Genomic DNA, 22,983 nt, shown 5'->3' on the forward strand with positions numbered 1-22,983 from the left:
TGGCAAGTTCAAAGTGTCACATTAACTTTGTCGCACACTGTGCGGCAAAGTCCGTGCGTAAAAGTAAAACAAATGAACGCTAAAGAAAAGTGCTTGTTTTTGATCATCGCTTCTGTTCGCAAAATGGCACTTTTTGATTCATTCGAATAAAAAGGAATATTTGGCTTCTCCTTTGCGCCTAATGCCATACTTACCAGCCAACCCCTTCAAGCATCCAGCTTTGATCCAATTTCTCGGTTCCAAAAGCTTCTCAAAACCAACAGTTGAAAATTAAAAAAATCGATCGAAATACTTTCGAAAATCGAAATTTTGATCTAAAAGAAAATGCATTAAATCCAAAAATAAGCGAATAAAAACTTGCTGATGTTTGAGCCGAAAGCTTGAATTATAACAAAAAAACCTGCGTTTTTGTTTCCGAATAAAACGACCTGTTATCTATACATAATTTATTAAGCTGTATTTACATTCAAAAATGACACTAATAATGATCGAAAATAATTAACCGATTCATACACATCTTATTGCACTCTTACAAAAATAGTTCAGTCTTTATGTACAAAATGACTTTCAATCGTCGCTCCATCAGGATTTTGGCAAATAAATGAAAGATCGATCCCCTTTTGGTTTCAAAAATTATTTGATCGTTTGCAGTTCAGTGCTTTTTCTATCCGACGTTTTGCTTGCATCTGCGACAATCATTCACAAAAGCAATCTGGCAAAGGACTTTTCGCCCCTTGCAATACGCTATTGGTTTGGTTAGAAAAAGTGTCCCCTGCAATATCTTTGAAAATGGGAGTCACACATCCTAGCGAAACGTCGAGTAAAAAGTCAAAGTTTCATAATTTCTCAGCTTATTTCTTTACGAAAATCCTGATAGAAGCAAAATCACATAATTAAAATACAAAAGCTCCAACAGAACTATCTATACAATTATAGAATTATTACAATGCTGCTGCTACCTTGACATGTAAAAGACAGATAATGTGTGCAAAAATCTGGAAAAGTTGCGAATTGTATTAAGTTGCAAATAAAGTTTCGAATAATGTTACTTGCTCGGTAAATTAGGTACCCAGGTGAAAGTCCAGTAAAATTTTTTGTTAGTGTTTAGCCAGCGGAAACTAGAGCTACGTAGAAGCGATTTTTTGTTGCATTTATGAATATTACAAAAACTAAAACTATACATGTATAGCACTTTGGAATTATCAGTGAAACACAATGCCCTTAACTAAATGAATACTCCCAAATCGGTGTGATGCTCGAACTAAAAATTGATCGGTGCAAGTAATCAATGAGAAATACGTTGTAAAAATGTAGTAATAAGAAACTACACACTTAAATGCACTATATAACACATAGTACACGGTAGAACAATGACGATATTAACATCAACTATCAAAGTTCCGGTTGTGTCCGAACGATTTTGTTAAAGTCTTTATGCTTTTGACGAAACTCACTTCTCTCTCCTAAGCAAAAGTGTATCACAAGGGTTAAAGAAAATAAGTGTCGGGGTATACAAATTACGACGTCTTTAGTACTGTTTTTAGTCTATCGAAGAGTATTAGTTGAGGAGAAGGTAAACACAAACGGAAACACAATACAGACCGTAGGTGAAGAGTGGACGAATTTGGTTGCTACTTAAACCCTGACCTCGGTTTGTGGATCCATAAACTGCCGGTTGAGCAGACGGTTCGATCAGATTTTCCATGTCTGAAGCAAAGGGAAAATTCAGCACTTAGTTACCCGTTAAACTTCGCCATTACAGTAACGGAAATCAACATTATTTGAAAACAACTCGAAACTTGTTTGGAAGTTGCCGCTCAACAACTGTAAATCTTCAGACGCCCAGCTTCCATTAGTTTTGCAAATCTGGATTTTAATGGCAGTTTATTTAGAGCAGCGGAGTAAATTTTGCCAGTTCCCGAGTAAGGAGTTTTCATTGTTTTGACACGGTAATCTTTTCTGTTGGATTGGCAGCTGAAGCTGATAGAAAACGTGCAATGCTAGCAAAAGTTCCGATATTGGCGATTTATTTTGGAGGGAATTGTTGTATTGTGAAAAGTCCACTTACCATTTGCTCTGGTGGTAAAGTGGAAAACCGGAGAAATCCTGCCCCAACCCTGATCATTTTTGGCTTGTACTCGAAGCTCGTAGGCTGTGGCCGGTTGAAGATTCTGGATCGTGTAGGACATTTTCTGCTTTGTCACCGCCGGATAAGGCAACTGAATGCGGGGATAGTTGAATCCAGGGCCGGGAATTGTCTGGAACAAGCTCTTTACTTCAGCATCGTTGCATAAAATTGCAGTCCCCGCTCTTACCAAGCTAACCCAATCGGGCCGGATTCCGCCCATCCGGGTCCCATTGGCTTTAATTGCCCGAAAATCGTTGGACTCTTCCTGTTTTCGCGCATGGTGTGTCTGATGGTGTCTGGGCTGTTGTCTGTAGAACAGCAGGAATTCGATTATGGAGGAATGACTGTTGACCGACCATGCAGCCGTGTATTTGTCCCTTTCTGTCCCTATGGGTTGTGACTCCACTTCTGGAGCCGTTGGGATGCCTGTTAAAATTATCCGACCACGAGACTTTCCATGCTGATTTGAGGCCACGCAACTGCAAGAACAAGAGCATGAAATAAGCGGAAATTGTATCGAGCGGTGATGGATCGATTTTTTGTATTTCAAGATTTTTCTTGTTGTGAGTCAATAAACGTTTTATGGCACGCGCACACATTGCAACATGAATCCGAACCGACACCAAACCCGTATACATTTGGGCAAATACGCAAAAATAAACAACCAGAGTGCTTTACAACTCTATATAGAATAGGTAAACCGAAAAATCTGTGTTATGAATACATTTTCACATTTCCAGCCTTTGTGGATTTTTCCTTTATTTGTCTTTCCCGTTCTCGTTTCATAATTCTGCGGAAGAAAATAAAGCAGTCGCGCTTATAGAAGTTTCGCAAGTCTGTAACTTTCAGAAGGAGTTTAAAGCGCCGGTTTTAGACACATAAAGATTTTATGTTTTGTTACAAGTTTTAACGCTTCTTTTAAATGCCGTGCTGTTTTTAATTGCGCACAAACTTCTAATTTGAATCAGATTACATGCAAAGTGAGGACGATGTAATCACTATGCTGATTGCTTGTTTAGAAGGCTAAAACATCGGGATTTCAAATCCAGCTGGAAACAATCGAACGGCAATTATCATTAAACTTTTTACGTTTACAAGTTGTGTAAACCAGCCAATTGCCAATTTTAAATTTTTGATTGCACCATGTTGCAGGTATCTTCACGGTTGTTAAAACACTCTGTACATTGTAGTCTGATACGTATAATGAAAAGCTTGATGCCGTCATCATTAACAATTCACTTAGTTAACAGCCCTAAAAATCCACAAGGAATTGCAACGCAACACGACATTCAGACAAACCCATTTATAAAAAATAATTAGACAGCGAGGGCAACAGTGATGAAATGAAAAATGCAATAATCAGCAGAATTTGCAAAAAACCACCGGAAGCAAGTCGCTCTGTTTGCGCCCAACTTTTATTCGATCCCCGCAGGACTTTTAAGGGAAATAACGAATAACTTGTGTTTAAACAATGCAAACAATTAGATGCTAAAGCTTTCCACCTGGAAGGAAAAAAGCTTTAATTAAATTTCCCAGCCGCAAAATGAAAACATTTAATTTGGCATGTAACAGCGTGACACGGCCACTGAAAAAAAACCGCTTTAACTAAAAGCCTTTTCCTCAAAAAATTCGCATCAGTGCGGTGAGACCTCTCGCCATTGTCGCAAAAAAGGCAGGAAAACATAATTTAGAAATACGTTTCCCGGGAATCTTTTATCTTTATTAAAAGTTAGGAAATATGTCCCTGTCTGCTCTGTTGTCTCTGGCGGGTGGTTATACTAAAAATTGAGATATAATGAAAATCAGTTGGGAAGATTTTCACAGAGCTTTCGCTCGCACTTCTTTTTTCCGCTTGTCCTTTGTTATCAAAAAGTTTCACTGGATTATGGAAAACTTCTCGTCTACAAGGTTAAGATGGGTAAAGTGTGACGATACCCAGCAAAGTTTCCCAGGGATGTGGCAATTTTAAAATAGGACACGTTGAACAGAAACTTGACTTTTTTGAGCGTTGGTCGCATGTTTGAGTTTTTGAAGTTTTTGACTAATTTGCTTCATTATTTGCCAGTTAAGCAAGGAATATTAAAATTCAAAACAAACCCATAATTGGGAAACATTTGATTCTTTATAGGCTTGGCTGTCTTCAAAACTTCATATTTGTTTTTAGTAGAAAACAAATATGAAGTTTTGAAGACAGCCAACCCTATAAAGAATCAAATGTTTCCCAATTATGGGTTTGTTTTGAATTTTAACCTCGTGATAGCGCTCTCAGGGAAGAAGAATTGTAATAACAACTACACGCAGTCAGGAAAATAAATCAAAATTAAATGTTTTGCAGGAGCCGTCATTCTCTGCATAAGACTTTGTAGATCGCCCACATTGTCTGCCAGAAAAAACATTTTTGTTAAAAGAGCAAATTATTTACTTTCATCTTCCAATGGCAGCCCAAGTAGGATTCATATCATCCCCACTCTCTGGACTCTCTGGACAAACAAAACTCCTAATGAGGTTCACATATCGATAATTTCATCAACATGGTCACCTAATGGATAAAGCGATGTTCTATACGTTGCCTCCTGGTTGCTTTGAACTGATCGAAAGGTGCATTATGTGCTGTTCCGTTTAGTTGTAAACAACTGATGGAGATTCGCTGAGACAATAATGGCATGCCGCCGGAACAGTAAGCCTAATGGAAGCTTTATATTTCCTTTCAAAGTATTTACTTCTATGCGATAATGTTGTAGCTGACTTTAATTAGTGGCGCTGTTTCAATTGGGAATTCCCTGCTGGTCTTTGTTTTAGCCGGTGGCAATGCATGCAGTGGACGTTAAGGCCTTTCTTTCGCTGAAACAAATCGTAGGCAACATTTGCCGGCAATATAAATGAAAATACTGCTACTTCTCCGGCTGGAATTGCATCATTTATCTTATCAGTTCCTTCCTACCGAACTTCTTAATTACTTTCCACTCTGCGTTTAGGCGGTGAAGCCAGTTGAACCGTAAACTTGCCGAACAATATCTGGAAAAATCCTTCCCCGGCAAGCCATATGTGTAATTATTGCAGCGCGGCTTGGCGAAATTTTCCGCCCAGTGGAGCGAATACGCCCAGTCAATATTATTATGGCATCCCCAAGATTTTCACGGGTCAAGGAAGGGTGAGCATATTATTCAGTACGTGCAGCTTGATTAGCATCCCTGATTGTACCACTAATGGCTTCGAGTGTGTGTTTAAAGTCAAGTGTCTGGAAGTGTAGGCTTGGCTGAGTTCACCTCAGTTCAAAATGAGGAAAATCGCATTGGGATTTATGCTTCAGGGGACTTTATTATGCGAATAATCAGTTATTTGAATCATTTACAGTGTTAATTTTTTCCAAACTCCATTACCCGAAGGGGAGTTATTATTTAGATATATTTAAATCATTGTCACTGGAAACGTAATGGTTAATTTCAGTTCTTATTTCCTTCAAGGCTTTTTCACCTTCTGCAATCGTGATCAATTATAAAATCACACTCGCTCCAAAACTAGCTAATTGAGCACTCTCGTGTAAAACTGTCGTGGAAAGAACAGCCACTTCAAGATAACAATAACCCATATTTCTTTCCTTTGAGCGAATAAAGCAAATAAATATATCTGGAAACACACGAGCATTTTCTGTTAAGAGAAACAAGCGCTGGAAATAAAAGTCAGATAAGAGAAAATTGTTTTGTCCAAAAAAGACGAAGCCCAATTGTATACAAGAGCCCGCTGTGCTTAGTGAAAGCTTCGGACTGTATTCTCCTTCGAATGTATGTACAATAAAAGCCATAGAGAGGAAATATCATCGCTGAGTTGCCAAATTTTAAGTTGCATTTTGCTCATTTGTCCAGTTGGGAGTTTTCCTTCATATGTCGTCAAGAAGCTGGGGTTTTATTTAATTTTCTATGGCATTTAACGTCGGACTTGGGACAAAAAATCAGCAAGTTTAACAACTATTTCCTTGAGCAAAAAATGCAAAATTTTACCAAAATATGCCTTTCCTTAGTGGAGTGTCTTCTCCAATATTTGGCAACAATGTTCGGTTTTCTTTGCCATCCTAAAACCCGGACGTATTGGACACATTCGCTCTAAAAGCAGTTGTTTATTGTTGTTGCTATCAGACATCTGATTTATGCCTTGCGATATTTTTCCGCTCCATAGGAATTTGAGAGCACATTTTTCCACTATTTACCATGACTTACCTATAGTTCCCCATATCAATTTGAGATACATTCCGGATAGTCAAAGTGTATCGGTTGCCTCGATTTTGGGTCGTATGCTGCTCGGTTGTCCCCAGTTGTGTAGTGTCTTTATACCAGATTACCTGGAAGAAACATTAGCAAAGCTTAAGAGTTGAAATGTGCTTCTGAATAGCCTCAATTAAAGCAAAAACTTGTACAAGTTCCGCAACAAAGACCGGAAATTAATAAGCAGTCAGACGATTCGAGCTGATTAAATCCTTGCAAGTGATTTGTCTTCGTTTGGAGTTCTCGGAAGCCAATAAAAAGCAATAGCGGAGGTACGCGAGAAAAGCGAAACTTTCGCTAAAAACCCTCTCGTATGCAACGGAGAGTTGCACTCCAATCAAACTAAACTTTAAAATGAAAAAGTGAAGTGGATCAAAGAACAATGAAAAGAAGCATTGTCTCGATCAGAACGGGGAAATCTTAGAAAATGCTGCCATTTACAAAAAGTTGCAGCTTGCGAGCTTTAAGCGTTTGAAACTTGTTTATTTGAGCTTCGGTATAAATCACTATTAAGCAATTGATTTTTTGCCGCATACATTCTTGTAGTTATAAAACATAATTTAAACAGTGTGTCGGAAAAATAAAAAAATCGGTCTGGGCCGTGTCGACAACGTATGTTTAGGTGCCGCAGAACTGGAAATATTACATAAAGAATTCCGAAAAGTTCTATCGTTCTGAAAACTTCCGCAAACAACTTCGGGAATATTTAACAAAGTTTCCTTGTTAAGTTCGTTAAAGCTTGTTAAAAAAATGTCAAAGGGACGTAATAGTTGAGCTCGTGTATATAAACAAGAAAGTTTTTATTCACAGCTATGTACTTTAATTTATTAAAAATGCATTTAATGTGCTGGAAGTTTTCCCTAGCAATTAGGACGGGCAATAAAATATTATAACTTTTTAAACATGGTTTGGCGTATCCAAGTGAGTTAAAACTCAGAAATTTATAGCAACTACAGCTGAATATAAAACAAACTTGCAAAAAACATTAGGCTCGAGTCCATGTATTAAATTTCAAACTGACAAACATACTTCTGGTACAGTGAAACCCTTTCTATTTAAGCAGCTGCGGTCATTGCGAATAACTCGTACCTTCATATACAGCGGTTATTCAGCGATTGAATGGCGAAATGCTTTTGAAATCCCAAAATCTTTAAAATCCTGATGCCAAATTTGAGCGGTGGAACTTTCCCTGTGAGTATTTGTCGTATTCCAAAGGGGATTTATTTAAATTGACTCGAGAGAGAACCCCGTTATTCAACTGGTCTTGTTTGGTGAGCTTTAACGAGTTTCAAACTTGGCAAATTTTATTTGGGATTCGATATTTATGTTGAGCTGAGTCGCTCATTTTTCTGTTGCCATTTTTCGCGATTTGTTAGCTAGAGGGTGCCCCGAATGGTTTGGTCCAAATATTTCTGTTATTGATTTCAGAGAATTTTCGCTGATCATTCGAAGTTTGTTAGTCTCGCACCATAAAGAGCAGGATCACAATATATTGGCTATGAAAGCGGCATAAAGTCACAACAATATTCATAATGGCCATAAAATCCTGAAAGGTCGTGCCAAGACCTTATGCAAGCATAAATCGCATTTTTATTGCAGGTAACGACCATATAAATTTGTCGGAATGACTTGGCTCTTGATCTCCGTGTTGAAAATTGCCAATTTAAGTTTTTTTCGTAAATCGTCAGAAGTCACCTAAGCTTAAACTGCGCATTGAATTTTCTAAGTCTAAACAACGCATTTCAAAATAACTTCCGGACGGTTTGTTTTGCAGGGAAATCAGGTTTATTTGTAGCTTTTGGCTCGAGCCGACTTGGACAAGCATAAAATCACTTTTTTGGTAAAACAGCATGCAATATTAAAGGTAATCAGTAATTTAAAGGTCCACTCTTCGGCCCAAACGGGCAGTCCGTTCCACTTGAATATTTAAGGCTATTTACGAAGGTCCACATACACACGAAACATGCTGAATATTTAAAAAAATCTTACCTGTGCCGAAGGCTCCGAATAAACAATGCAAACCAATTGGGCCTCCAAGCCGATACCCGTATGCACTGTTAGTCTTTCAACTTCCACTTCGGGTGGGTCTGCAAGAACAAATCATTCTAATCAATTATTCTATTAATAAACTCCAATTTTATATGGAAATATCGCCGATGTAAACACGTATTAAGCAGAAGCAGCAATAGAGTGGATTGAGGAGGAGCAGTACTAGTAGTTTTTCAAACACTCACACCGCTCAAAAAGTTTACATAATTTTTATCCGGATGAAACAGCAGATGCAAAAGGCTCCTGAAAACACGCTACAAGATGTAGGTCTAACACAATCCAGATTTTCGCTCAAAATTCCTCAAATTCAATATAATTTTTTTGACTCATTTAAGCGGGTTCTTTTCGGATATACCAAGATAATAATCATTCGAATTCTTCAACATCAACTGTTTAACATCAAAATGTTAAACAATCCGGAATAGTTAATGTTAAGCATTTACCAAAAACCATAAAAAAGATGCCATCAGCAGATCCTTGAAATAAATAGAGAAAACGGAGCGACATAAACTGTTCACTTGTTGGACTGATTTAAAACTAATCCGTTTCCCGCAAGGAAACGTTTCGTGCTAATAAAATGCCCTTCGAGTGAGTACAGGGATAAAAATACGACCCTCTATCTCCGACATCTGGCTAAAAACAAAGGTACAAAGCGCGTAAAGCACATGACGGGACAAGCAGACGGCCTGAATGATTTAGTGCGAAAGTAGGTCGGAAAAAACACTATCCTGATAACTCGTAGCGGCTAAATTTTAAATGAGAAAAATTCCCAAGTTGACAACGGAACGTTTCACTTCGGCATGTAAAAGCCGACAGTTGGCTGATATTTTCCAAATGTTTATAGTTTGGGAAACCGTCCAGAAAGTTAATTTTTTCTTAAAATATCCTAGAAAAGTTTTTGCAGAGTTATTCAAATGTCCCACATACAAATCATGTGTTTTTAATCTAAAATTTATTATCAATGAAATGCTGTATGGGCACTTAATTTCATTGTATTAAATTCAAATAAAACCACAAAGAGTCTGAAAGCCCATTCATGCCATTCGTCGGTACATCGATTTTTATATAGTGAAATTTATTTTGAAATTTGGAATTTGGTTTTATCGAAAACTCGCAAAACTGCAACTCTAAAATGGAAAAGCAAGTAGACAATAAAAAAGTTAAAAGAGCATTATTCGGTCGGTCTGGAGCATTATTAAAAACGCTGCGGTTCACATAAACTTGTTGAAACGGGTATTGAGCTTTTGAACTTGTTGATATTAGATGTTTCGTGTTTCTCTTATATTGTCCGTATTCCTTACATGATCCGGAAAATTGCATGATAATGCTGAAGCTTTATTGGGGTTAGTCACTGAAAATACATTTTAGTGTTTATCAGCATTTCCCATAGAATTAACAGAAAACTAATCAGCTTCAAGCAGGCCATAACACTTCTTTTCACAGTGGAGATTTATTTAAAGTGATTTAGACTATTTGGTTGGCTCGATCTCGTGTATGCTTGGAAAATTTCATTTCGCTATTGTGGAATGAAAAGTCAAAATCGAGCAATGCATTTTTATCAGTGAATTGAGCGGGGAAGAGCCCGCTTTCAAGAAACGGTAAAATGGGTTTAACGAAATACCCAACCTACTTGGAAATATGTTTCTTTCGATTGCGGGGTGCGCTATTTACTGGCTGCTATTTGTTTATGAAAATGGGCTTGAATATTAAGATGCTATTTTGAATATTTATCCTGCAAGTTTCATGGGGAATAAATGAAACTGTACTGGGAGCTTTGAATAAGTCATAAGGCTTGATTCCGGAGCAATTAGATAACCATCGTTACTGACACAATAATTATTCTGTCTTATACCTTTTTTATTCCTGATGAGAACTAAGCAGCTGGGTGGATTTCCGACATCATAAATTATTAGAGCTGATGTCTTATTTAATCCGTCATCGATACAACTCAGTTATTGTGCCATTCCACAAGTTTTCCCATCAGGGAAGCAAGTAAGCTGATAATTACGATGAATAATTGAAGCAATAAGAAGGATTTAAACAACGGCAGCTAACTGAAAATTATAAATTTAATGTCAGGCTACATTGTGAATAAAATATTTCTGCTTCTGTCGCTAGCCGATATCGCTGTCCAGTGTAAACATGAGGCAGACTTTAGAGCGGCAACGCGCTCTAACTTGTTGCAAGGCAAACAGTTTACATGAACCGTTGTAAACTAACTTGGTTTTGAACTTATTTTGTTTATTGTTTTTATGAATTCTATTAGCAATGTTTGTATCGATAAGCCCGAAACGAACTACAAGGTGCATGAATAATTAATTGGCCTTGGGCCTGTGGTTGTTAACAGACATTTAAATAATTCAGACAGTTCTTTTTACCAAAGAAGTAATTAGAGAAGATCAGAAACGAATATCTTATCAATGGCAATATCGGCCACGTAAATTACTGGCCTTTTCTTTCAGTTGTTGACTGCATAGTTTCCCACATTTATTGTTATTCTCTTCAGTAATTTGTCAATGCAGAGCCTCAACAAACGCAAATAAATAGGTTCATTTTTTGCCTTTTTACTGCTATTTGCAATCGATTTTTCGGAGGGTTTTGTCGAAGAGGAGTAGAAGCTACTTGTAAATATCCACTGTGGCTCAAATATCCAAATTTAAGAATCTCCGAAAAGTGCAATTAATTTTTTTGTTATATTTGTGCTAATCACAGAAAATTCCAGGGATCCTGTACACGTAAACAGGGCAAATAGCAAACAAACTGGGACTTAGAGAACATCGATATTCGTTTAACACAATCAACAGTCGCTAATCGAATTTCGCGAAATGTCTATATCGTCCAATTGGCGATTTCCATTGTGATCATACAGGATGAACCAGTGTCAATATTACTAAATTAAATAATGTTCCAACTTGGTATAAATTCTCAATAAAAATGTAACAAGTCTATTAAACTTCTCTAAGTTTGATTTTAGATATAAAATTGAAAAAACGATTAAATACACTGTTTGCTGTGCCAATCTTGGACACTCTGGGACCGATTTCGAGCTCATTAGCTCTCATTTTCCCGAAAAACAACACCCTCAAAGGACATATATCTTCAGTGTTATTTTCAGGCTAAATGAGAGGTGATAAGCTCCAAAGCGTTCTTTGAGGTGTCTGAGATTATGGTATCTCTAAATCTGCACTTATTGATGCACATCAGGAACATCTTATGCTTCTAGAATGCCGAAAGGCATTGTTCTTGAATTAAAACGGAGACGCGTTGTATAAAATTCGTTCTCTTTAAATAATGAATCGGTTCCGATCAGAATACATCTGACGCGTGATTGGAGGTTGATGTAGTATATTGATGGCAAATAAATTGATTCGGTGTCCATTATTTGGGAGGCTGAAATTTTCATTAAAACACAAATGTGAAAACTGTGTTGATGATGAAGGCTCCAGATTGACATCACACTGTTTGAATATAATTCGATAATTGAGTGGTGTTACGTGTAGATTGTCCCGGTTAATTTAAAAGCCACCATTATGGATGCGCATTTTGGAAGGTAATAATTATTTTATAAAATGATCGCGCCAAGCATCAATATTCAATCAATCGCGCTCTTAAATAGGCGAAATGCAGCATTCATGTTCGCACTTTAATTATATTATCTGGTTCCAGAAGGAAACATATATTTAATGTTCGTGGCTTTTGCGATGAGACAGAGGGGTGTTTGTTTTTTATTTCCAGATTTTGCCAATTAAAACTTTGTTCAATTTAAAAAGCGCCTTCGTCTCAAGTAACGAAATTAGCCCTTCGTTGACAACTTTTGTATTAACTTTGTAATACCATAAATGGGTCAAATTTCCCAAGCGGAGCATTGCTAGCCGAAATTGCACCAAAGTGATTAGACAAATAATGTATTGAACCTTCTTTGCTTTAGAACAGCAGCAAACAGTTGATTATTGATAAATGTGTACCAATATAAATCATACAAATTGCAATAGTGAATTATTTCACGGTGATCGTTCCAATTACATGTTATTAATTAATTAGTGCAACTGTTTGCTAAATAACGTAAATAGAGCTGAATTCATGAGGCAATAAGGTTTTATATAAAATGGGAATTATCATCTAATGTTCCATTTGAAGCGAAAAACAGCTGGAAAGTTATAGACATTTAATGGATATGCAAATTTTATAATTATTGCAAATGACAATAAACCGAATAGGGAGAATGTTAGAAAATCGAATGCGCATTGGGTTAATTAACCAATATGTGGTTGGGTCGTCATTATCAACATATGGACAAAATTGCAAAAATTGGGCACAGTTCCAGCCACCGAATATCACAGGGGATCGATTATTGTTGCTCTAAAACTGCAAATTTCGTTTCCAGAGCCCCAGCAACTAAACGAAGCGAATATTGAATTACACTTAAACCCGGTATTTGACTAAGAGCAGTAGCAAAACTTCCCAATTCTCTGGTGGAGTTTCTTAATTCGAGTTTTTTCTGACAGCCTGAGCTTGGAGGAGTTTGCGGGTTTATTTTAAGCGATTATTCACAATCAGTCCTCATTTAACTTTATGCAATATTTCTAGCTTTAATTTATCTGGATTACGTTATTTCAGTATATTGTTCTGAATGTTTCGGTCCTGCTTAAACCAGATTTAAGGAATGTTTAAAAAAGTCCCTAAAATCTCAGGCATTAATGATATTTTTTAATGGGTCCGGAAATGCAACGCGTTTAAGATACAAAAAGAGAAAAGTGGTAATTGTTCGTCTTAAGCTTTTGCAAAATATCTGAAACATTTTTTGCTGACGTTACCAACTATTCCTTACGGGAGTTATGAAGTCCAGTGGCGTCAGGGGGACACCTTCGGCCAATTTATTAGTGAACAAATATACTCCACTGACTTTCAGGATATTTCCTTAGTTTTTTTAGAGATGGAGCCTCAAGAAAACTCGTTTTCTTTTGAATTTTTGTGGTATCATGCTTGGCTTACGCGAAAAAATAAACACATTTTTTAGCTACATGTCGCGAAAAACGATAGATAGTTTTCAATGGAAAATTGTGAACAACAATTAACTAACGCCCTGCCCCTTGAAGACAGTGAATTGGTGTTGGATTTTACAAGAAAAAACTTGAGAAATCAGCTCATTAAATTCTGGCACAGACCCTGTGGATTTAAAGCCGTTCAAGCCTCTGATGTTTTCCTTTTCCACTTTGCTTCGTTCCATTGTGGCAATGATCATCCCCTGTTTCTCTCTTCGACACTCGCAAACCCTGTCTATTACCCTACGCCGTAAAAAAACCGATTCAAATTACAAACATCTGAGCATGTGAATTTCGAATTGGTGTTGGATTTTACAAGAAAAAACTTGAGAAATCAGCTCATTAAATTCTGGCACAGACCCTGTGGATTTAAAGCCGTTGTATAAAACACTTACATAGAACATTGATATTGATGTGCTTCGTATCGGGTTCTCCTACTCCATTATCAGCCGAACATTGATATTGGCCAGCTGAATGCCTATCGGCATGCTGAATAACCATTGTTAAACCTTGGATGCTTCGCTCCCCACTGGGCATCACATTGTTTTTCCTCGTCCAGGAAACGGACGGCACCGGATTTCCCGAAGCTCTGCACTCCATTTTCACCATCTGGCCTTGCGTAACTTCCACGGTACCCGAATGGGATACGAAATGTATCCTGGCTGGAACTATATGGGGGTTGTTAGGAACCAGTTGATTTCACCTGCGAAGACTTACCCAAGACTTCCAAGGTATGGACAATTTCCTTGGGTTCGATGGTGCCCAGCTGGCATATGTAGTCTCCTGCGTCTTGAGGTTTCACGTCCCTCAGCTCCAAACTGTAGCCGCCGCCTGAAAGTTCGGGAACACCACCAATACCCGATGCTGGAACAATTAGTTTAATGTTCACGTGGCTGGAATTTTGCAATTAACCTACTCACCTGGAGACTCAATAGTGGCCGACGGTAAAACTCGAAGTCTCGGATCCGGAGAGACTTTGACAGGGCCGGCCGTTAATACTGCAATTCCACGCTTCCACGCCAACACGTAACTCCCTGTAGACCGAAATGTTGGAAGTCAGTTTCTGCTATTGACTTGGATTGTTTAATATTGCAGCATTGGAGTTTGCTTTGTATTTGAATTTATTTCGCTCATGTTTGCTGCGATTGGCTTGCGGGTTCTGTCCAAGACACAACAAAGAAATATTCGGAAAATTTTACCTGGCTGCGTAATTCGACATGGCAGGATGACGGTGGCTCCTGAGGCGATCCGATATGTCTGACCAGGGGTAACAAAAGAAGGCGGTTTTCCGTGGGGGATTTCGTATTCGTTAAGTTGGGGATCGGCAAATGTTCCTGAAAAAACAAAAAACAACATTACAGTCCAGTTGGGAAACTAGGAGCAACATTCCACCAATTAGGCTCATTTTTGCCAAAGTCAAAGTCTTAAACATCGCAAAGCGGAAAATTTGTCGCTCAAAACACCAGGAAGAAAGTGAATTTTGCTCCAAATCTTGGCAGTGATTTTTCGTTCATTTGCGGGAAAAATAGCAATGAAAACACCAGTGTATTACATTATCCATTTATTCTCCATCATAGCGAAATTTGTTGAACAAACAAAGCGGGCTTTGCCATGAAAGGAAAATGGGAAATGGACAAGCCACTGGCGTGTGAAAATAAGTCTGTGAACATTGCCGCTGACAGACGAGCTTTTAGTATTGTTTGTGTTGGAATATTCGTCGCTTTTTATATAAATATGACTCTACAGAAATGAGGCTGTTTTCCGACAGGCCGCCAGAAAGTTTCCTTTGCCAGCGCATTTTCCTAAATATAAATTACATTAAGAAGCTATCGAAGCAATTTACTGCCACGCAGAAGGGGGGCTTTTCTTTGCATGAATAACATTAATTATTATCCAAGAAATTTGCTGTATTGTTTATCGAAGGAAATTTGATATTTGGTGCAAAAACGATACGATGCTTTCGCTGGATTTTTTCCAAAATCGGCGCATAAAATATTAATCAATTTGTTGCTTTTTTCGCAAATAGGTGGGTAAGAAAAATGGAAAGGCACACTGATTGAAAACTCTGCTTAGGGCCAGAAAAAGATTGAAATTACGCAGAGCGCGCGATTCGAAATTTCGTAAACAGTATACAAGCCGCGTTTGTATACTTTAAACGTTTTTCAAAATGAAATCACAACAATTTTTATAATGGGCTTGATTTTTATTCAGCAACAACAACAAGCTTGATGGTAGTATTGCTTGCATTATAGGTGAAAGCGGATGACAATGTTTTTAAGGCAAATAATGAAAAGGCAGTAAAAACAGAGAAAGTTAAAATTGAGCCCGAAATTTCCCATGTATATGCATCCAAATCAAACGCCTTAAACATGGAAGTATTTCCAATCTTTTTAAAACTAGTTTTCTACCTTTTAATTATCTGGTTTTGTTGTTTGCGGGATTTCCATTTTACACAACATAAACCGCTGAAGCTTTTTTACCAAATAAAAATACGCTAATTCTTTTTATTTGCACATTTTTAATTACCTAAATGGCTTCCGAAGCTGGTAAAACAAAGCCATTGCGAATGTTCAGCCAAATATTGACAACTTCCTATTCGAATGAACAGCAAAAATTTGAAATATACTCAACGAAATGGTTTAGCTATGGAATTAAAGGCCTAAAGCAAAATTCTAATCGTTTTCTGTTGATGGAAATATTTCAACTGTGCGTTACTTGAATTGTGGGCGTGTGTTTTAAATAGGCGGATTTCTTTGCTTGAGTATAGTGCGGTCGAAAAGTTTTGAAGGTGCCTCTTAAGTCACAACTTTGTGGCAATTTTGCTCAGAACTCAGACTCTGATCTAGCAATCAGAGTGCCTTTGGCGTTGTAGGTCGTAAGCGTTAACAAGCTAAGTAGTATTTGCTATTTTCATAAACATGTGTATCAAACATGCACTTTTATGATAGCAAACAAGCTGCTAACACACACATACACACACTCTATTATCTGTGATGCTTCTGATTTGATTTTTTGGTTTTAGAAATTAATAGTTTCTGATTGAGTTCAAGCCTCTGATGTTTTCCTTTTCCACTTTGCTTCGTTCCATTGTAGCAATGATCATCCCCTGTTTCTCTCTTCCACTCGCAAACTCTGTCTGTTACCCTACGCCGTAAAAAACCCGATTCAAATTACAAACATCTGAGCATGTGAATTTCGAATTCACGCTGTTGAAGGAATCCATCGAAATGTATAATTAAATATTCCGAATCGGAGTTCGTTTAATTTTAAACAAACTCCCATAGAGATGCGACAGAACGAAAGGATAATTCCCATTATTATCAGCTGGATCGCATAATTGGCCAGAATTTTGTTGGACTATGCTGGGTCGATCATTATTCAAACAAATTTATTGTTTGCCGTTGCATTGTTTCAGATTGGAATTCCAGAGCTTCGACATGACATGCCATAAGCTATCAGTAGCCTACATATTGATTGATGTTAATTTTGATTTATTAGGGAATGCTGTGCAGTCAAACGAAGATTACCAGTAATACGGTGCATTCAAGGAAATTAAATGTTGGCCCTAATGGAGCTTCATGCGGACAGAGATATGGACATGTATGCGCACATTTTCTAAAATTATGCTTTAGTCTCTAAAACCCATTTTTATACTTCTTTATGGCCTTAGCGCACATTTCACATTTTCTGGACCCTTCTTTGCCCCGGTTTCTCCAATTAAGGGCTTATTGTATAAGTTGTTGACCGCTCAACTTCCTTTGCCGTTCGCAAAGCCAATAATATAAGTTTCAATTATGTTTGAAGCTTTTGCTGAACTTGGAGCCTTGAACTCCATAATGCTAAGAAACAAGCTTGCGGTTATACGGATCTCGATCATTCTTAAACGGTTAGACTCCAAATAGTTTGATAAGTGAACTCAATTGACTCCAGTAAAGTGAGACAATTGCTAATCTGCATTTGCAAAATTTACCGTCCAAGGATAATTATTACGCTGATGTGTAAAGTTGTGTGTTTTATGAAACTGTTAAGATCTTCGGGTTTGTAGGGCGCAGTGAAAGTTGCCTTTCTGAAGCTTTACAACCACGAGTGGGTAGCACTTTCAGGAGTTTTCAAACTCACGAGCTTCACAGGCTCATTTTTTGACCTTGTCTGTCTATTGAAATAATTTCTGCCTGAACATTGAACACATTTGCGGGTTTGGGGTATAGATAAGCAAATTTTCCGAATTTGGGTATTGTTAAAAGAAATTTTCGTAGGCCTCAACGCCGTTGAAAATATAGCATAAATTGTGATAAATGGCGTATTCATTTTCGGTTCGACGATTTTATTCAACGATATTCCTTCGGAGGGTCCCGTTTTATTGGGGAATTGTAAATAGCGATATATTTTAGAACGGTTTTTTATGCGGCAAAATTGACTCATATGATGCAAATGCAAACGACTCGAAATACCATATCTAAAACACACGTTCAGTTACTAAAAACTGAAGTTCAACAAATTTCTTCAAATGTATGCATCCACTCAGGTAGTTTTGAATTTCTAAATGAATTAGTCCTAAATATCAATCCAAACTTTGAGAGCACTTCTCAAATTTCTAATTAACGTTTCTACAGCTGCATGCGAAGTTTGTTTAATGTGGTTTGTCTATGGAAATCTGGAAGCGCGCTCAAACTATTGTGCATCTAATAATATTACAATTTCTAGGCCTGTTTGAACTGCTAATTAGTTGCAGTTAATTGGTTAGTCAATCCATGTATAGTGCTAATCTAAATCAACGAATATTTAAGCTCAATGTTAACGAAGAGAGTGATTTTACACATTAATAGGCCGGTTGCCACATAGCGAAACTTTAATTATCATAGTTTCGGCAATCAACTTTTGCCATACATTTTTCATGGGAAAGAAACCGCAATTTTTCAGGCAAGGGAAGCGTGTTAAAATTTAATTTTCCTTTTAATTTAAAATGCGCACAAATGCAACTTTAAATATGGCGGATAGTATGCTGGCCCAGTAATTATTTAACACATGTTCCAGGCATAAATTTGTCAGAATTACAAATTGCTTTTTTTACTTGTTTGCTAACACTGCATCCAATTTGTGAAATGCCGTTATTGTCATGTCGGAAAATAAATGAAATTATCATTGAAAATAATGGTGTGGATGGGGTTGTCACCTTGTGTTTTTCAGGACATTGAAATGCCATAAATGCTGTTTATTGTCGGGTAATAATTTCATTGACCCAATTTCAGTGTACAAATTATATGTTAAAGCTCAAATTTAGCACAAACTTGGCAATTCGTCTGGCCCTGTATAAGAGCTTTTTACCAAAAGTAATTTTTTCAAATCATTTTTCAAAGTAGATTTTTAGGGGTTGGCGCAGTGCTGACAAACTTAAGACATTTTCGGCCAAAAAATTAAAAATACATTCTATTAGAAGACTCGCCTCCTTTGTCTCCTAAAAAGTTTTGAAATCCCTTTGCGGCTTCTAATTTGTTACAAGAAAATAAATTTTCGATCAAACAAAGAACAGAATTTGCTAACGTTTATAATAAATTATTTGGAAAACTCGTCAATTCCTTGCCTTTGAAGACTGTAAAGTTTATTAGAAAGCTGTGATTTTTTAGTTTTGACTGAATTTTTTCTTGCTTTACTCTCTACTCAAAATCGCTCTATATCGTAAAATTGAAATTTAAAATTGTATTGTTTATGTTTTTCTACGGGAGGAAAAAGGAAAGTGAAAATTAAGTTAGAATCTGTCGGCCATACTCTTCCAATTAAAACTTCCTTCAATTAAAACTTTTCGAATAAACCAAATTGCGCATTTGGTTGACCACTTTTTTAATAACTTTATGACGGAAAAGCAGCGCTTTAATTTTCCAAATAATGCAACCGTGATGAATTTGAAATTCAGCCCAGTCTTTTAGTGTCAATCAAACTGAATATTGTATCCTTTGTTGTAGTCGCAATAATTAGTTACACAGTGAATAAATAATTATTAATTTGTTTTCGTACATAAATCGTACATTTGATAAATGGGAATTATTTTCTGCTACAAACATGTTTATTGATCATTAATTATAACGAATAAATACTAGTTTTTTGTACTTCCCTAATTAGTTGATTGATAAAAGCAAAGTAGCGAGAAGTTAACAGTTATTTCTCACATTAGTGCACATTTTGAATTATTAATTTGTTCACTGAGAATTAAATATTTTAATAATTTAGCCGACTTGAACGAAAAATGCTAATTCCAAAATCCGGCTTTAATCCTTCAACCGCTTAATGCCTTTATTGCGAAACTTTAGACATTACGCCGATTTTGAGCCGCACTGCCACACAAGCTTTGCCCGGTTTTATTTTCGCCTTTCATATATAAAATAGAGTGCAAACGAGGCCAAACTTTCTTCTTATTTCCGTAATAAACCCATTGCTTTTCGAATGAAAACTGACAGCTTATTTACAAGGAAATAGATTATTGTGGAAAATTTTATCTCGTTAATTCACTCCTAAACCCCGCCTAAGCAACTTGGCGCTTTAATAGAAATATATTGTTAAGCTCACATCGGATGTTGTCAGACGATATGAATGATGGTTTCGAATATCAATTATTGGTTCTTTCATTTTCGGAATTATATTTCAAGATGAAAATGTGAATGAGATGTGAATATGATGAAATGAGAATACAAACGTATGCAAATTTACAGCCTGGCAGACCGTTTCTTCTAATACAATAGGCACAATTATTTTATGCATAAATATTACATGCAGTTTCCATTAACTATGCTAGAAATATCGATTTAACAGGAAGAAAGATGCAGCAGATCCACTTAGGCGACACGAGTTTAAGCTAAAAGGCTTCTCCTATTGGAGAAGTTAAGCAAGAGCTCGAAACTTGCTGGGAATAAGTACAATTGAATTTAACTTTAACACATGTAGGTAGGAGATTGAAAGTTTGAAAGCAACAAAAAGTGTAGCAACGTTTGGCGACCTTAAACTTCCGAACTTCCGAACCGAATTAACAAATGTTTGGCCCCTTAAACGTGAATTCGCAACCGAAAATCGTTTTTCCAATCCCACATATTGGTCATTATTATAAAGAGGTTTTTCCATTGGCAACGATAATTTTATGAAATGATAATATTTGTTCGATGTTTCCCCGCTATATTTTTTTAATGTTCGACCGGGCTTTTTCAACAAGCAAATAGCATTTGATGTGTTCACTTCAAAAACGAAATCCCATTAGTTTAATTATAGGATCTAATGCGGCGTAAAAAGCAATTTTATATAATAATAGAAATATTTTTTAACAAAATATACAATTGGTGAGTTTTTCAGGGAGAGTGAGTTCTTTATAGTGTTCTGTTCTAAAGCTTTCAGTTGGTTGCTGATATTTATTTTATGGCGTTTGGGAAGCTGGAGTGACTGCGAAATATTGGGCCAAGTAATAAAAATTCTACGACGTTCTCAATGCGCAAAACCCTGATTAGTTTCAAGCAAATGAAACGAAAACCTGAGTCTTATAATGAAATCGAAACGGGAGAAATTTGATTAAAAGTGGATGCTTAAAAGCAGCAATTTTATCAAATGAAATTAAAAAATATCCCTTAGCAGCTAATTTTCCCAATTTTGTTCACCAACAGTACAGATATCGTAATTATTGGAGCTCATGTTGAAACTGTGTTATAACTGAACTAACCATTTGTCCCAATAGAGTATTCCAGTTTCAATTAAATGATATTCACAGAAATCCATTAAATGTTTTGTGGAATAATATGTAAAATTCAATAATCTGCATAAAATGACAAGTCGAGGGTCTAGTTTGAAGCTGCTAACATTCACATTGTGCAATCCTTGGTGGGCTTTTATATATAATTTGAATGACATTTTTAGTTAACGCTATAAATAAACGCTTGCTTGTTATGTTGGCAAATTAAAATAATTTTGTCCTCTGAAGTATTTGATTAAGTGTTTGAAGGCATATTAGGATTTCATGCGGGAATCAGGCAACAAAATCTGCGATTCGATCTGCGAAAAAACACGATAAGTTGCCGGTTATGAAAATTTGGCAAACATTCCGATGGATAAGTCCTACCCGGCAATATAAAATCGAATGTTGCAAAAGCTCATCTTTCCCCTACTAGGGAAATAATCACGAAAATAGTGGCACACCGAAAAATCCGTGCACATTTGCGAGAAGCTCGAAAATCGAATTTTGAATCTCCATAGAGCCTGGTCTAATTGTGTTTTGAATTCCTTCGCTCTTTTGATAATTGTCTCCGCTCGGGTTTATACCGATATTTCGCTTTTGTTGACAATTAGGATGGCGCTTTTGTGAAGCCAAGAAATTTTCGATGTACCGTTTTAATTAAGATTAATTACGTTTACTTTAATTGGCGACGTGTTTGCCTTTTACGATGGGATTTGCCTCGACTGTCATATGGCTCTATACGAAACTGCTTCAAATAATAATTAATGAATCACACAACTAAACATAAAATGGAAAGAACGTAAAGCAGCATCAGAAGTAAAAGCGATACAAATTGACAAAAAATTATTTTTAACCAATTCATGACTCAAAAAGTTAAATCAATAGTGTATTTAGTTGTTTGCTTTGTTGATAATATTTCCTTCTAATACCCATTCTGAACGCCAAATTTATTATTCAGCATGAAGGCTGAAAATTAATAATTTAACGGAGTCAGAATTTGTTACTAATGCGTCGGATTTTTTTCAGCTTGACCCGGATTATCGAGCGCTGTTAGAAAGTGTATTTGTTCATTATATCGGTTTTTCTCTTGCGAATATTCGCAAACAATTTCTGAAATATTTGCAATAGTTGTCTCTATTGACTGAATGACTACATGCAAATCATACTAACAATTAGTCCGATGCAAATTTACTTTCACTTACTGAAATAAGGACGGTTAAGAGCTGGAACAATATTGCTGTTAAATTTTAATTTAGTATAACATTTTTATTTCAATAGAGACGACATACTGTGTGGCATACTTCTTACCCTCTTATCTGCAGCAAACAGGTGAAAGACTAAAGCAAATACAGATACAGCTAAGTACACTCATTCAAACTCTAATCTCCTGGAGCACTTTCACAATTATATAAATTCAACCCGTCTCCGGAATAAACTCATTTAAACTTTTCTAATAATCAAATCTGGCTTAATATTTAGAGGACTTTCGGTATGAGCGGTCTCGATCCAGGAATAATCCACTATGCAGCACTCTGCTCATGCAGAGATATGGAAAGGAGTTTTATTTGAGTTTTACCCGGTCTGGATTACTATTAGTCGAAACACCGTTCTTCATTAAGACGCTTGTATTGGATATTGCGTTTGATTAATTGTGTCGGAAAATTGTTCTGGAGGCACTTTTCCACATTCTGAGTGTGAAATTTTATATTCGTTGATGTTGTTTGATTATTCCACATCCACTTTTGCCTGCTTTATTTTGGAAGGAATCAGTCCAAAATATGATATCGACTTACGTAA

The 22,983-nt window shown here is 36.6% G+C and overlaps 1 protein-coding gene across 1 annotated transcript in view; it reads right to left on the minus strand.

Moving 5' to 3' along the window:
• Positions 1-431: 431 nt before the first annotated feature.
• The window catches only part of LOC109536756 (limbic system-associated membrane protein), a 73,254-nt gene continuing 50,702 nt past the window's right edge, over positions 432-22,983 (minus strand). Inside the window, exons 2-10 of the mRNA XM_048663966.1 lie at positions 14,678-14,812; positions 14,399-14,512; positions 14,196-14,342; positions 13,874-14,146; positions 8,377-8,474; positions 6,343-6,464; positions 2,316-2,607; positions 2,069-2,258; positions 432-1,707 (exon numbers count right to left, since the gene is read on the minus strand). Coding sequence (XP_048519923.1) covers positions 1,559-1,707; positions 2,069-2,258; positions 2,316-2,607; positions 6,343-6,464; positions 8,377-8,474; positions 13,874-14,146; positions 14,196-14,342; positions 14,399-14,512; positions 14,678-14,812 — 1,520 coding nt within the window. The 3' untranslated portion in view covers positions 432-1,558. The remainder of the gene's footprint in view (positions 1,708-2,068; positions 2,259-2,315; positions 2,608-6,342; positions 6,465-8,376; positions 8,475-13,873; positions 14,147-14,195; positions 14,343-14,398; positions 14,513-14,677; positions 14,813-22,983) is intronic.

This window comes from Dendroctonus ponderosae, unplaced genomic scaffold (assembly GCF_020466585.1).
Source record: "Dendroctonus ponderosae isolate FM_Combo_2020 unplaced genomic scaffold, Dpon_F_20191213v2 Dpon_F_20191213_2, whole genome shotgun sequence".
In the NCBI taxonomy this organism is placed as follows: Eukaryota; Metazoa; Arthropoda; class Insecta; order Coleoptera; family Curculionidae; genus Dendroctonus; species Dendroctonus ponderosae.